The 15065-nt window shown below is 39.4% G+C and overlaps 1 protein-coding gene across 1 annotated transcript in view; it reads right to left on the minus strand.

Moving 5' to 3' along the window:
- The window catches only part of LOC140467209 (AT-rich interactive domain-containing protein 2-like), a 257492-nt gene that overhangs the window by 7844 nt on the left and 234583 nt on the right, over nucleotides 1-15065 (minus strand). The window contains exons 16-18 of the mRNA XM_072563419.1: nucleotides 12101-12288; nucleotides 9019-9157; nucleotides 5469-5557 (exon numbers count right to left, since the gene is read on the minus strand). Coding sequence (XP_072419520.1) covers nucleotides 5469-5557; nucleotides 9019-9157; nucleotides 12101-12288 — 416 coding nt within the window. The remainder of the gene's footprint in view (nucleotides 1-5468; nucleotides 5558-9018; nucleotides 9158-12100; nucleotides 12289-15065) is intronic.

Raw genomic sequence — 15065 nt, forward strand, 5'->3', positions numbered from 1 at the left:
ACATTCATTAGGCCACTTTTGGAATACTGCATGCAATTCTGGTCTCCCTGCTACAGGAAAGATGTAAAACTTGAAAGGGTGAGAAAAGATTTACAAGGATGTTGCTAGGTTGAAGGCTTTGAGCTTTAGGGAGAGGTGAACAGGCTGGGTCTATTTTCCCTGGAGCATCGGAGGTTGAGGAATGACCTTATAGAGGTTGAGGTTTATAAAATTACGGGGGGCATGGATAGGGTGAATAGTCAAGGTCTTTCCCCCAGCGTAAGGAACTCTAAAACTAGAGGACATAGGTTTAAGGCGAGAGGGGAGATTTAAAAAGGGACGCAAGAGGCAATGAGTGATGAGTGTATGGAATGAACTGCCAGAGGTGGTGGTGGGTGAAGGCTAGTACATTTGCAACATTTAAAAAACATCTCTTGGGTGTATGAATGGAAAGGGTTGACAGGGATATGGGGCCAAATAGGTAAAAACAATGACTGCAGATGCTGGAAACCAGATTTTGGATTAGTGGTGCTGGAAGAGCACAGCAGTTCAGGCAGCATCCGAGAAGCAGCAAAATCGACGTTTCGGGCAAAAGCCCTTCATCGGGAATAAAGGCAGTGAGCCTGAAGCGTGGAGAGATAAGCTAGAGGAGGGTGGGGGTAGGGAGAAAGTAGCATAGAGTACAATAGGTGAATGGGGGAGGGGATAAAGGTGATAGGTCAGGGAGGAGGGTGGAGTGGATAGGTGGAAAAGATGATAGGCAGGTAGGACAAGTCATGGGGACAGTGCTGAACTGGAAGTTTGGAACTAGGGTGAGGTGGGGGAAGGGGAAGTGAGGAAGCTGTTGAAGTCTACATTGATGCCCTGGGGTTGAAGTGTTCCAAGGCAGAAGATGAGGCGTTCTTCCTCCAGGCGTCTGGTGGTGAGGGAGCGGCGGTGAAGGAGGCCCAGGACCTCCGTGTCCTCGGGGGAGTAGAAATGTTGGGCCACAGGGCGGTGTGGTTGATTGGTACGGGTGTCCCGGAGTCCTTTGTCTCTGCCGTATCTGCTCCCAGGAGGACCAGTTCCACTACAGAACACACCAGATGGCCTCCTTCTTTAGAGACCGCAATTTCCCTTCCCACGTGGTTAGAGATACCCTCCAACGCATCTCATCCACATCCCACACCTCCACCCTCAGACCCCACCCTTCCAACCGTAACAAGGACAGAACGCCCCTGGTGCTCACCTTCCACCCTACCAACCTTTGCATAAACCAAATCATCCGCTGACATTTCCGCCATCTCCAAAAAGACCCCACCACCAGGGATATATTTCCCTCCCCCACCCCTTTCCACCTTCCGCAAAGACCGTTCCCTCCATGACGACCTGGTCAGGTCCACGCCCCCCTACAACCCACCCTCCCATACTGGCACCTTCCTCTGCCACCGCAGGAACTGCAAAACCTGCGCCCACAACTCTTCCCTCACCTCCATCCAAGGCCCTAATGGAGCCTTCCACATCCATCAACGTTTTACCTGCACATCCACCAATATCATTTATTGCATCCGTTGCTCCCGATGCGGTCTCCTCTACATTGGGGAGACTGGACGCCTCCTAGCAGAGCGCTTTAGGGAACATCTCCGGGACACCTGCACCAATCAACCACACCGCCTATGGCCCAACATTTCAACTCCCCCTCCCACTCTGCCGAGGACACGGAGATCACAGGCCTCCTTCACCGCCACTCCCTCACCACCAGACGCCTGGAGGAAGAACGCCTCATCTTCTGCCTCGGAACACTTCAACCCCAGGGCATCAATGTGGACTTCAACAGTTTTCTCACTTCCCCTTCCCCCACCTCACCCTAGTTCCAAACTTCCAGCTCAGCACTGTCCCCATGAATTATCCTACCTGCCTATCTTCTTTTCCACCTATTCACTCCACCCTCCTCCCGGACCTATCACCTTCATCCCCTCTCCCACTCACCCACTGTACTCTATGGTACTTTCTCCCCAACCCCACCCTCCTCTAGCTTATCTCTCCACGCTTCAGGCTCTCTGCCTTTATTCCTGATGAAGGGCTTTTGCCCGAAACGTCGATTTTGCTGCTCCTCGGATGCTGTCTGAACTGCTGTGCTCTTCCAGCACCACTAATCCAAAATCTGGGGCCAAATGCTGACAAATAGGAATAAATTAATTTAGGATATCTGATTGGCATGGAGAGTTAGACGAAAGGGTTTGTTTCCATATTGTATATTTCTATGACTGAGTGATCTCCAGGGTAACCCACACCATGAAAGAGAGACAGGGATTAGAAGTCACCCCGGTGGAGGGAAAAAAAAAGCCAAGAATGACTTTGGACAAATTCCTGCAGAATAAAGTAACTTTTTGATGGGAAACAGTAAAATACAATCATAGATGAAAATGTTCTGTTGTTTGTTATGTTAAATAGGAGACAATTGCTGGAGTTTAGAAGATAGGTAACATTGAAATAGTGTTAAGTAAATGTTACTTCTCGTTTTTATTAAAATAATTGTCTTTACATTTGAAATATTTTTAGGTGATCTTTTCAGTCATTCACTATAATTGCAAATTACTTTATCGAAGTTATTGATCACTATGTGAATTGTAAAATATGGAATATAGAACAAGATATACATGTGAGTTTCAGAAAGGACTTTGTGAATCTAACAAAGCAGGATATTATGCCAAATCATACAGTCATGCCAGGATAATTACCATAATCCACAGAAGAACAATATCCTTTAAACTTTAACTGTTGTTATAAAAAGGTTTCTGGAGGCTACTCATTTCAATGTTAAGTAAAGTGATAAAGTAAATCGACTTATGATAATTATGCCTGCTGTACATACAGATCCTGTGGGTGTCATATCATACAATCAATGAAATAGAACAATACGAAATATCTAAAAGTTTTAAAAACTGGACTGGTAATCCAGAGGTCTGGCTAATGCTCTGACAACATGCTGCCATGGTGGAATCTGAATTCAATTCAATTCACCTGAAAACTAATATTAGTAATAATAATGATGAAACTACCATCAACTGTTACAAAAACCTCTCTGACTCACTAATGTTCCAAATGGAAAGAAATCTGCCCTCCTTACTTGGTCTAGCCTATATGGGACTCTCAATATAGTAATTTGGTTAACTCTTAACTCCCTCTGAGGATAAAATATGGGCACCTTTTAATACCCATGTGTATGTCCAATAATTTATTTCATGTTATAAAATTTACAGTTAAAGATAAATGATGTACTCTACTTCCTAATTTGTGGTTTTAGAATAATTCTTTAATATTGGTTAATCAGCTTGATAACATCACTGGCACAGAACCCCTGAGGTCATCTGGACTTGGTGCCAGATTTAAACTTGTCAGGAAGGCAGAATCCAAGCAACATTCTTAGCTGTATTGTTGTGGGCTGATTTTTGCACAATGGTCAGCACTGTTATTTCAATTCTTTCTACTCTGCCCCAAAGTGCCAGCTAGCTAACCTTGCGCTTGTTGCCCCAGAGATGGTTAGTACAGAGTCAATTTTATTCAGTTGTGGAAACATAATGGAGCACAATGAGCTGAGGTTATTCAAAGTCATAGTAAATAAATGTGTATACAGTTAATTTTCATCCAAACAGTAGTAGATGGATCTGAACCAGGTAGTATCACATTACCTAATTCACTATAATACCCAGTCCTCTGAAAACTGGCATCTGGCTGATTGTATATTGTTTATACAAGAGTCTGTTTTGATTCTATAAATGACACTTTGACTGATTAGATATTGATTTTTATTCCACCGCACAGTAATTTCATTAAAATGAAGTTGGCAGTGCTGAACAATTACATAATAGATTGTCCAATTGTTTACCATTCAATTTCTGTAATTAAGATCACCAATCATATTGGGATTTAAATTATAAGTGATCTTGTTCCAACTTTAGGAAAGATTTCTGCTGGATCTTACTCAAGAGTTTAATAAGAAATGGAGTGGAAAGGAACTATTGCATTGGTTGCATTTTCATGCACCTTAGATATTTTCTTTGTGTAAGATTAGAAAGAACACAAAGGTTAAATTTGTAAACATGTTTTAAAAAATCATTTACGAGAAAAGTGCATCGCTGGTGGTTTTTATTGCCTAATTGGAATTGAGGGCAGTTAAGAGTCAACCACACTGCTGAGAGTCTAGATTCACATGTAGGCCAGACCAGGTAAGAATGACAGTTTCCTTCCCTAAAGGAAAGGACATCAGTGAACCAGATGGGACTTTCTGACAATCAACAATGGTTGTCATTAGACTCTTAATTCCAGATTTTTACTGAATTCAAATTCTACCTGCCATGGTGGGATTTGAACCTTGGTCCTCAGAATCCTGAAGGGCTTATGCCTGAAACGTCAATTCTCCTGCGCCTCGGACGTTGCCTGACTGACTGTGCTTTTCCAGTACCTCACTTTTGCCTCTGGATTAACAGTTGAGTGATAATACTGAGTCACTACCTCCCCATACATGACAATTTACTGACTGAGTTCAGTTTAGCAAATTCCCACAAAGTTGTGGTTGTGCTCCTGAAAATCACAACTGTAAACAAAATGACTTTAAATGAATAATCATTTCCCTTTGGAATCAACAATGCTGCCAAACTTGGGTTCCTGCAGGCATTTCTCACCCAGGCAAAAAAAAAGTTAAATTTGAGACACTGTACTTTATATGAACAATGCTACATTTCTAGCTGAAATAACATAATACAAAATGCAACACTAAATATAAAAGAAACAAAATACAATATTAAAAATAAAACTCCTAAACTCCCCTTTACTGCACTGACTTGGAGGTGCTGGTGTTGGACTGGGTGGACAAGTTAAAAATCACCTGGTGTTGTGTGACTTTTAACTTTACTGTATTATTAGACTGACCAGGCTCCATCCAGTGGCAGAAGATAGTTGGTGCAGGCAGCAGGGAAATCACCCCACCAAAAGAAATGTTCACACGGACCAACTTCTGCCACCATGCAGTTGGAAAAATAATTAACCGTTGATTGTAGGACTCACAGATGCTATTGAGGGCATAGTTCATGAGGTGGACATAAAAGTATGAACCTATTTCTTAACAACAAGGGGGCAGCACAGTGGCTCAGTGGTTAACACTGTTGCCTCACAGCACCAGGGTCCTTGATTTGATTCAAGCCTTGGGAGACTGTACAAACTCCACAGACATTCTCCCTGTGTCTGCGTGGGTTTCCTCCGGGTGCTCCAGCTTCCTCCTACAGTCCAAAGATGTGCAGGTCAGTTGAATTGGTCATAGTGCTACGTGCATCAGTTAGAGGGAAATGGGTCTGGGTGGGTTACTCTTTGGAGGGTTGGGCTGGACTGGTTGGGCCAAAGGGCCTGTTTCCCCACACTGTAGGAAACCTAATCTAATCTAAAATAACTTTTATGCATTGATTGCCAATTAGCATAGAAGAGCACTTCATTTTCTACAGTTGGATTCTTACCTTACTGCAGTTTGAGAGGTGCTTGTTTGTGCTTTCTGCTCTAATCTCTTCAGTCCAATAAGCAGCGTTTCTCTTGAACAGTGTTTGTCCTATTGAAACATAATCAACAAAAAGACTGACAAATGTATTATCCTCAAAATATACAATTAACCACTAATTTAAACAAGTTGTGCGTACATTCTAATCTGTTATACTGCACTGTTTTAAGGAAATGTAAAAACATACCCAAGAATTCCCTGGATTTTGGAAATTTCCAACTGGATAGGAAAACCTCAAATTTTGGAGCATATTCCCCAGACCATGGACCATCTGGGTTAAAAAATGTGAATAAGAAAACTAGGTACTTCATTTTTTGGGGGTGATGGAGATAAAGGAAAGTATTTTCAATAAAGCATTACGATTCATATTAACTTTGTAGGTAGAGAATGGATAGATCGAGTATTATCACAGTAAATAGGAACTGGACAGACCATTCAATCAAGCCTGCTATGCTATTCAATAAAATCACGCTTGATCCGATTGTGTTTTTTACTTAACAGAGGGAGACATTAAAAAAAACAAAAAGTTGATAAATTGAAAATAATGGAAGGGTACAAGGTTAGTGCTGGGACCTTAACTATTTACAATCTATATCAATGACTTGAATGACTGTATTGCAGCCAAATTTGCTCATGGTGATAAAGATAGGTAGAAAAACAAATAGTTAGGAGAATACAAAAAAAAAGTCTGCAGACAGACATAAATAAGTAGGCAAAAATTTGGGAGATGCGAGTATTATGTAAGCCAGACACTTTGGCAGAAAGAATAGAAAAGCTGAATTTTATTTCAATGGAGAGAGACTGCAGAATGCTACTGTACAGAAGGATTGGAAGGTACAAATGTGTGCAGTACCAAAACATTAGCGAGAAGGAACAACAAGCAATTAGAAAGGGATGAACAATCTATAAAATTAGGGAAGTACTCTAAAACCACACAAGACATTACTGGAGTATAGTTTTAGTCTCTTTGCTTGAAGAATATAATAGGGTTGGAAACAATTCAGGGAAGGTTTAATAAGCAACAGTTACTTCTTGCTCAGAAGAAACTGACTTGGAGCAACTTCCTGTATAAAGGGACAATTCTATAAGAACACGTCGGCAAAAGTAGTACGAAAAAGGAACTTAAGAAAGGAATGCCAGCAATTGATGCCACAGACCAACTCCATCTCCCAGAAACACCTGTTAAATGTGTAATCAGAGATGTGGTTCTAGGATCAGGCATATTAACCACACAAGGAGCCACAGAATCATGACCAGTGACACACAATTCTTAGAGGAACAACCATATTCATTAGTAAGTGACATCCAGTAAACAGCCTAGTTGTTGGCAATGTAAAGGACTGTCCTAAAAGAAGAATCAGTAGGTTATGATGAACTTGTTGGAATGAAGAAGAACAAGTAGTGATCTTACTGAAACAAAATATTCTGAGGGGAGTCGCCATGGTAGATGCTGAGGTGAGCTTTCACCTTGCTGGTGAATCTGGAACAATACGATGTTTAAGAATATGCGATATCCCAATTAAAATGGATAGAGAATTAATTTCTTTTCTCAGAGTTGCTCATCTTTGGAATTATTTTCCAGAAAGAGCAGTGAAGGCTGGGTCACAATATGTTCAAGGCTGAGTTAGAAGAGTTTTGATCTACAATGGAGGAAAGGGATATTGCAAGAGGGTGCAGGCAGAAAGGCAAATGCAACCATGGCCTCAAACAGATCATCCATCTTTTTATTGAAGGACAAAGCAGACTTGCCTATGTTAATCTATTTATTATGATAACACCCAAGGGATCTACCAGTTAGTTTTATTGAAAATACTTTAAACTCCTTCAAACCCAACAAAATGAAATAACCAACATTCTTATTCACAGTTTTAACCCAAATGGTCCAGGATGAGAGGTTATGCTCCAAAATTCAGATCTTTCTTACAATGTATACACTAAATAGGAAGAATGCTTTTTAACAAAAGCAAATTTGATCAACAGAGTAAGTTCATGTACTATAATTCAGATTAAATTTTCTCCATCAAATGCTGCTCAGCAAGGCAATTTATGTCAAAACAAAAAGCTACATTGATGCTGCTGGAAAAAAATCTGCATTACTTCTAAGTATCTTCATTGGTTTCCTGATAGTAGGCAGAAATTTTAGCACTGTTTTGTTGAGGCACATGCACACGCTACCCTCAGCTTTATTTTTCTATACCCAAAATAAAAGTACCAGAATCCAAATAAAAAGGAATCTGTTTATTTTCAGAGTACAGTACTTCCAAACATTGCATACATACATATAGGCTTACTGAGCAGAACTACATGACTGTCTAGTTAAATTAACGAGAGAGAATTAGTTTTGAACCTGACCACTTAATTCTTGCCAGGAAGATCTTTAGAAAATGCAGAATTTTAGAATTTTGCCTTTTCGCTGGTCTAAGTATTACTTTTAATGGCAACGTACATCCATGACTGACTAAAAAGATTTCCTCACAGGGTTCAAACTTACCAACTGATTGTTTTGATTCCAGCTTCATAGGCCATCTCAGATCATATCACAAACAGAACAGGCAAAAGTACTTTCCAAGTCATCAAAGTTGAATGCAGCCTGAAAGGATTAGCTTTTCTTAAGGCTCTAATGCTACTTTGACCATGTAGAAATTTAGAAACCATTCACTCTTCCTATCAATGATGGAAACAGCCAGGTGCCTTCTCAACATCCATCCACAGGACAGCAGCAACTTGCAGAAATTATATGCTTCCATACCTCCTCCAATGCTTCAGTTTTGCCAATGCTAGCAAAGTTTAACATTTTTTTTAAAGCTTATAGATAATCAAGTCTATTTCATGCCTGCCTATTCCTCAGTCAACTTAGCATACTTATCACTTGTATCCGAAGTTCCAACTCAATATATGAAAATCTAGTTAACTGGATTAAAGGCCATTCCATGTACAGAATGAGTGTGCGCATACTTTATGATATAGACCAAGTGACCTTTAGAGCTTTGCTACTACGTCACAATTCACAATATACCTGGTCTAGATTTATTCTTCCTTATGTACAGCGAACATAACTACTTATTATGTTTAACAATGGAATTACACGGGCTATAAAATATTTCTTCTGTTTTCTGATGGTTAATGTTCAAAGTTTAATGGCACAATTTCAATTTGAAGAACTCGACGGGTCAAGTAATTAGAAGGATTTAAGGGAATCTGGACTTTGAAGCAGACTCACATTTAAGCATGGACAATCTGAAGAAGAGAGTCAGTTTTAGGTTATCCTGACATGAGCTTCCTGCAAAGCAGTGAACATTTAAACTGACTGCATTGATTGTACTCTGGAGATATGGAGAGCATGGAAATAGAAGATCAACGTTGCCATTCATATTCTTTCCTTTATACCCATCATGACTGTTCAACAAACAAAACACTGGCAGCTTTTATAAATGAAGACACAGCTCTCCAAAGTTTCAAAAATAAATTTCAAATGGATCAAGAAGTTAGCTATCAAATAAAAGTCACATTACCTGCAGGTGTGTGATGAATGAAAGCCTTTGTCGAGGAAGTGGCTCACAGCCCTCCCACATACATTGACCCTGATACACATCTTTTCCACCATGCTCAGTAGCTGCATGGTAAAACACTTGGGAAGGTGTCTCAAACCACCTGCAAGTAGTAAATTTTAGTTAAAGCAAAACTGAAGACCAGTATTTGTGACATTTTAAATATATGCCCATATACAGAAGACATCTTATAAATTAAAATAATCATTGTTATACAATCTTCTTTTCTCTTCTATACATGTCATGCTTTTAGCAGACAAAACTGGGAAATCTGACATCACATTGCCATAGGAGTGGCTCACAGAATTGGAGTTTCTTCCTCCTTGCAGAAGATATGAGCTGGCATCAGGAACACTGACATGTTGTAGCTGAGGTCTGCAATCTGTTCGACAGGGCCTAAGAAGAATATTCCTTTTCATTGACATGTTAAAACATGAAATTGGGCTTGCTGAAATATTACAGTCCATTTACCTCCAGGTTGCATTGAACTGATTCCAAATAGTTGCTGATTATGTGAAAATTAAATATTAAAGAAAGTTTCTGATCAAACCTGACTTTTGTGGCTATTTGATACAGTCTGAAAACATGCGGGCCAAATACGGGTTTCACCACTGTCAAGACCAACTACTAATCTAGCAGCCACTATAGCTGGGATCTGGTCTACAGAGCTCCATGTCAAAATTTTTCACCCAGTACATTTTCCAAATAAACAGTCAAGCTGCCCCAAATATATATAAAAAAAAGTGTTGGATAAACCGTAACTGGAACTTGTGAAGAGCTAAGATAGATAAAAGCTGTTCCAATTAACTGACAGTTCAAGGATTAGGGGACAGAGAATTAAGATTTTGGGCATGATATATGGGGATGAGAGGAAGAACCTTTTATGATGCAAGTAATAATGATTTGGAACTCATTACCTTCACATTCTCCACTTTTATATGCAATAATTTCGAACAAAAATGAATAGAAACAGGAAGAAAATGAACCTGTAGGTTAGAGGAATAGAACATGGAAATAGGACAGACTAGATTTCTCAACAGAGTGTTGCTATGGACTCAATTGGCAGAATGTTTTCTTTCTATGCTGCTATAAAACAACTTCAAAAATAGTTAGGACATCAAGGTTACCTCAGATACAGATCAATTTTATGTTATTGAACTCAAGCCCAGTACTCCAAAGACCAAAGACTATTACTATGTGTAATAGTTGGATGAAGTCTCTCAAAACTGAAGACAACTACCAGGAAGTAGATTTTGGGAGGTAGAGTTGGGGTGGGGATTAATATTGAAGAAGAAAGATGAAAAATAAACATATGAATACCATTGTTCCCTGCAACAAGTCCTTCTCCTCTTTCAGAAGAATCTGAACATGAGCAAGCAATAAATTTGATTCAATAAATAAAGATTCATAAGGAACATCACATGGAAGATTAGAAGCAGCACTCCAAAAGAAAATGTATTTACCCTTAATTCTGTCAGGATGCCTTTTTAAATACAACTATTAGTCCAAATCGTAATTCAGTCTGGTACAGAGAGGCTAAGACCAAGAATGAGGTCTTGCATGCCTGCAGAAAGTTGATCACAACCTCAGGATATCCCCAATGAGGCACACAAGTGTAGTCCCTGTATAACGTAGGGAAATGTGGCAACCAATCTGTATACACTATAAAGAACCTACACATGATAATGAGACATATTATGGTTGCTTTCTGGTTAGCATTGCTGCCTCACAGTGCCAGGGACCAGATTAGATTCCACCATTGAACAACTGTGTGGAGTTTGTACATTCTCCTAATGTCTGCGTGGGTTTCCTCCATGTTCTCCAGTTTTCTTCAAGAGTCTAAAGATCTGCAGGCTAGGTGGCCTAGCCATGGGAAATGCAGGGTTTATGGGGATGAGGTGGGTCCGAGTGTGATGATCTTTGGAGAGTCAGTGTGGACCCGACGGGCCGAATGACCTGCTTCGATTATAGGGATCCTATCTATGTTCAGCTAATTGGCTTGTTTTTAGAAATATACCTCTGGTTGTAAGACAGACAAAAGTCAAAGCTTGTCACTGATGACGCTATGGGATCTTGATGGAGCAAGACAAGGCCTCAATTTAACACCTCATCCAAATGAAGACAAAAATTCTTCAGAATGTGGTGAGAAAGAGAAAAAAAAATCTTCTGACAAGATAATACCACTCAATATTTTGAACATGGTGGCTGGTTGAATTATCTGCTGCAAAACTTAGCCCTACATTTTCTCTATGCCTGTAGGGAAATATCTGATTTGGCCTCAACAAATTCCCACAAGAATACAATGTGATTAAGAACTTTGTACATGTGCATGTGAACACACAACCCCTCACACAGTTACAAATTCGTGGGCCAAGCTATTTATTAATTTAATTCTACATTCTTTATGGAGTCAGTTAATTCACAACTAATATATTGTTCCGAAAGCACAATACTCCTTTCAACAGAGAAAGTAATATGCATACCTTGAACTTGCATTGAATGTACAATGGTACCAAATCTATGCTCAGAAAAATCCAATCTAGACAAACAATTTTAAGCTGTCTATTTTACATTCATGCACGACTCATTAAAGGCAATAAACATTATTGTTGGAGAAACTCAGTCGGTTTGGTAGCATCTGTGGAGAGAAAAACAATGTTAATATTTTGAGTCCATGCGATTTACAAGTCATACAGCATGGAAACAGATCCTTTGTTCCAATTTGTCTATGCAGACCAGATGTCCCAGTCTGACCTGACTCTTTTAGAACTGTCTTCACTTCTGAAGAGCCATACAAGAGTTGAAATGACAACTGCTTCTCTCTCTCTCTCTCTCTCCACATACTGCCAGACCTGCTAAGTTTCTCCAGTATTCTCTGCATTTGTTTCAGGATTTTCATCATCTGCAGTAACGTGATTTTACTCTTATTCAAAGGCATCTTCAACAAATGTGGCAGAACATCATGCTGCTATTTAAGGCAATACAAGGTATTTACTGATTAAATCAACACAGCAGTTCTATTGTTCACTTGGAATAGGTGACTGACCTCTTACAATTTTTCCAAAGACACATGAAACTCTGGCTGGGTTTCCTGGTAGACTCTGTTTCTGCAGGTGACAGTGGTACCTGGGGCCCTGTATACTGCTCCACTGTTGGGGAAAGTTGTGAATGCAGGTGTTGGGTTACTGTCTGCTGACTGGACAACGGAGCAGGAGAACCCACTTTAGGAACCCCCTGCAAACGAGAGAGAGAGTGTGTTATAGGCTACTTATTGTAAAACCTTGTGCTTCCACATTTAAAAAAAAGTAAGGTTCTACATAAAAGCAATACCTTTAAAAATGACTCAGATAGATGTTGACGTAATTGTTCTAGTGAACGGAGGATGGTCAGGTCAACCTAAAGCGTGAGGATGGAGCTACGTTCCTGTTATAGGGAGCTGGGACTCCCATTGTTCGATACTGTACAGCAGTTTTTGAAAGTTTCTCATCCAAACAATAGTAAACACCTGTGCTACTTATTGAAGGAAGGTAACTCCTACATATGATAATCCATTTGATAACACCTCAAAGTCATACCCTCTAGTAAGTTTCAATGTACACTAAGTTAGATCATATTTCCAAACTGCATGATAGCAAGTTACAGTCAACAGCTAACGTTCCTCTGAAATGGCTGAAAATGAATCTACTGTACAAGTCACAAACAAAATGATTTCTTCTTGATCTGCTCCTATGTTACGTATTAAAGTATTTCTAATCAACCTGCTTCGATATGTTATACTATACCTCTGCGGCAGGTGATATTTGAATCTGGTCCTTCGGGCCTAGAGATAGGAACACTATCAATGTACCAAAAAGCAACCATATTCATTATTATGATCACAGTTTTAGCTCTTGACAAATTATCAAAGATATCATACTTACAACAGAAATAGTGCATCCTTAAGCGAGTAAGTAATTAGCAATTTAAAAACGGTGAAAATGTACAGAATTCATGTATCTATTCATTTCAGTATCAGGCGATGCAATTTTTGCATCTACAATATACTTAATTATTCAACCTGTACATAGAACAACATTCATAGGATTCGATTACTTCCACAGGAAAAACTGAAGGCAAGAACAGAAACTTGTGTTCACTGAAAACAAAGAATGGCTTGCAGAATTAGATGAGATCTATAAAAGAACGCAGATTGGATAAAATCCACAAGTTTAGAATATAGATTGAATTTTAACACTTACAGGCATAAAAAATGGCAGAGGAATGCATTGGATGATTGAACTAGATGGTGTCACATCAGAACTGTTGCCTATTTAAGGCAAATAATATATGGTAGATGCGATATGTAAGTTAGAAGGATAGAGGTAGCAAGAAGTAATTTTGTGCAGATGAAGGATGTGTTAACAAGAAACAAATATCAAACACGACATTCCATCTACTCTCCTGGGGGTATGCCTCAGAAATCAGACAATAAGATCTATGGATGAAAATAGACTTTTGAAATGTGGATGTTAAGGTATGTGCTAAAAATTTGCTAAACAGACTACAAGTCAAATCAAGAGGCACCTAAAATCACAAGAATAAAAACAGTAGCACAAAATGTTGAAATCAGTCATTTTTTCCAAGCTGAAAAGTTTGAGGTCTACGAGGGCAAAGTAGAGTAAAGCAGATAAAGGATCAACTCAGATGTAATTGGATGACAGATGTCACAGTGGTTGCAGGTGAGTTACAATGGATGCATGAGGATGGTATAAGCTAGGCAAGTGTGAGATATCATGACAGCAGATTTTCTGGCAGGAGGAGCTATAAGCAGGAGAGGAAACAATGTTTTGCGGTGTTAAGGCAACCTCAAAGGTTCAGAGACACAGAGTTATAATAATAAACATTTTCAAGTAGGAAATTAATACATTTATCCTCTTTCTGATATAGCATATTTAAAAGTGATAAGCTGAACTTTTCCACAAGGGCTATACAGCACCAACATTCAATCAATCATTCTGGTCACAGTATCTGAACGATGAAACAAATCTAATGAGCTGGACAATGAGGATGATTCGGAGTATAATGTGGTAGTCATGGAATTGTATTCATTGATATACTATGTGACGGCTGCAGTATTTCACACGCTTGATCACATCCTCCTCCTTCTCCTCTGCCTCCAAATCTCTTTGTCACCCAGCAGGGTGGGATTACTCTCATCTGGTTTCCTTCCTTTACTATCAATGTATTTCATGCAATGACTTCTCTTTCCACTTCCACATTGTTACATGTCATATCTCTACTGGCTTCTTTGTCATGTCCCTTCTATTTAACGTGTACATGATCCCATTGGCAACATTATCTTAAAGCACAGCATTAGTTTTCACATGTACACCAAGGGCACCCAATTCTACCACTCCATTACAGCATTATTTACCTCCCACATTGTTGCTAAAATTATCCAACTGCTTATTTGAAACCCAGTAAGAGCTGATCAGAAATTTCCTTAGACTACATAATGGAAAGGCTAAAGCAGTTTTCTTCTGCCACACTCCATGCTTAATTCCCTAGTTACAGGATCCATCTCTCTTTCTGGCGACTCTCAGACTAAACCTGACTGTTTGCATCCTTGGTGTCATAATTAAGCCTAACATATCATCTATTCATGCCAATACTAAGACCATTTCTTTCCATTTCTAATATAGACTAACACTGCCTCGGATCATCTCATCCCATTCTTGCATTTTATAGCTCTCACATTCTAACTTGAGGTAATCCAAAACTCATCCCCAATGTCTTAAATGACACTGAGTCCCATTCACCCAATGCTCAATTATCAATGATAGAGCAATAGGGATCCACAACACAAAATAAAGGCCTTCTGGCCCATTGTGTTTGCACCAGTAAAGAAAAAATACCTAACATTTCTAATATCATAGCTTTTTATGCCATCTTGAATCCTTCTTAAATGTTAAGAGTGTTTCTGCTTCTATCACCCTTCTAGATTCTCACCACCTTCTCACATCACCTTTAAA

This window comes from Chiloscyllium punctatum, chromosome 45, assembly GCF_047496795.1.
Source record: "Chiloscyllium punctatum isolate Juve2018m chromosome 45, sChiPun1.3, whole genome shotgun sequence".
NCBI lineage: Eukaryota > Metazoa > Chordata > Chondrichthyes > Orectolobiformes > Hemiscylliidae > Chiloscyllium > Chiloscyllium punctatum.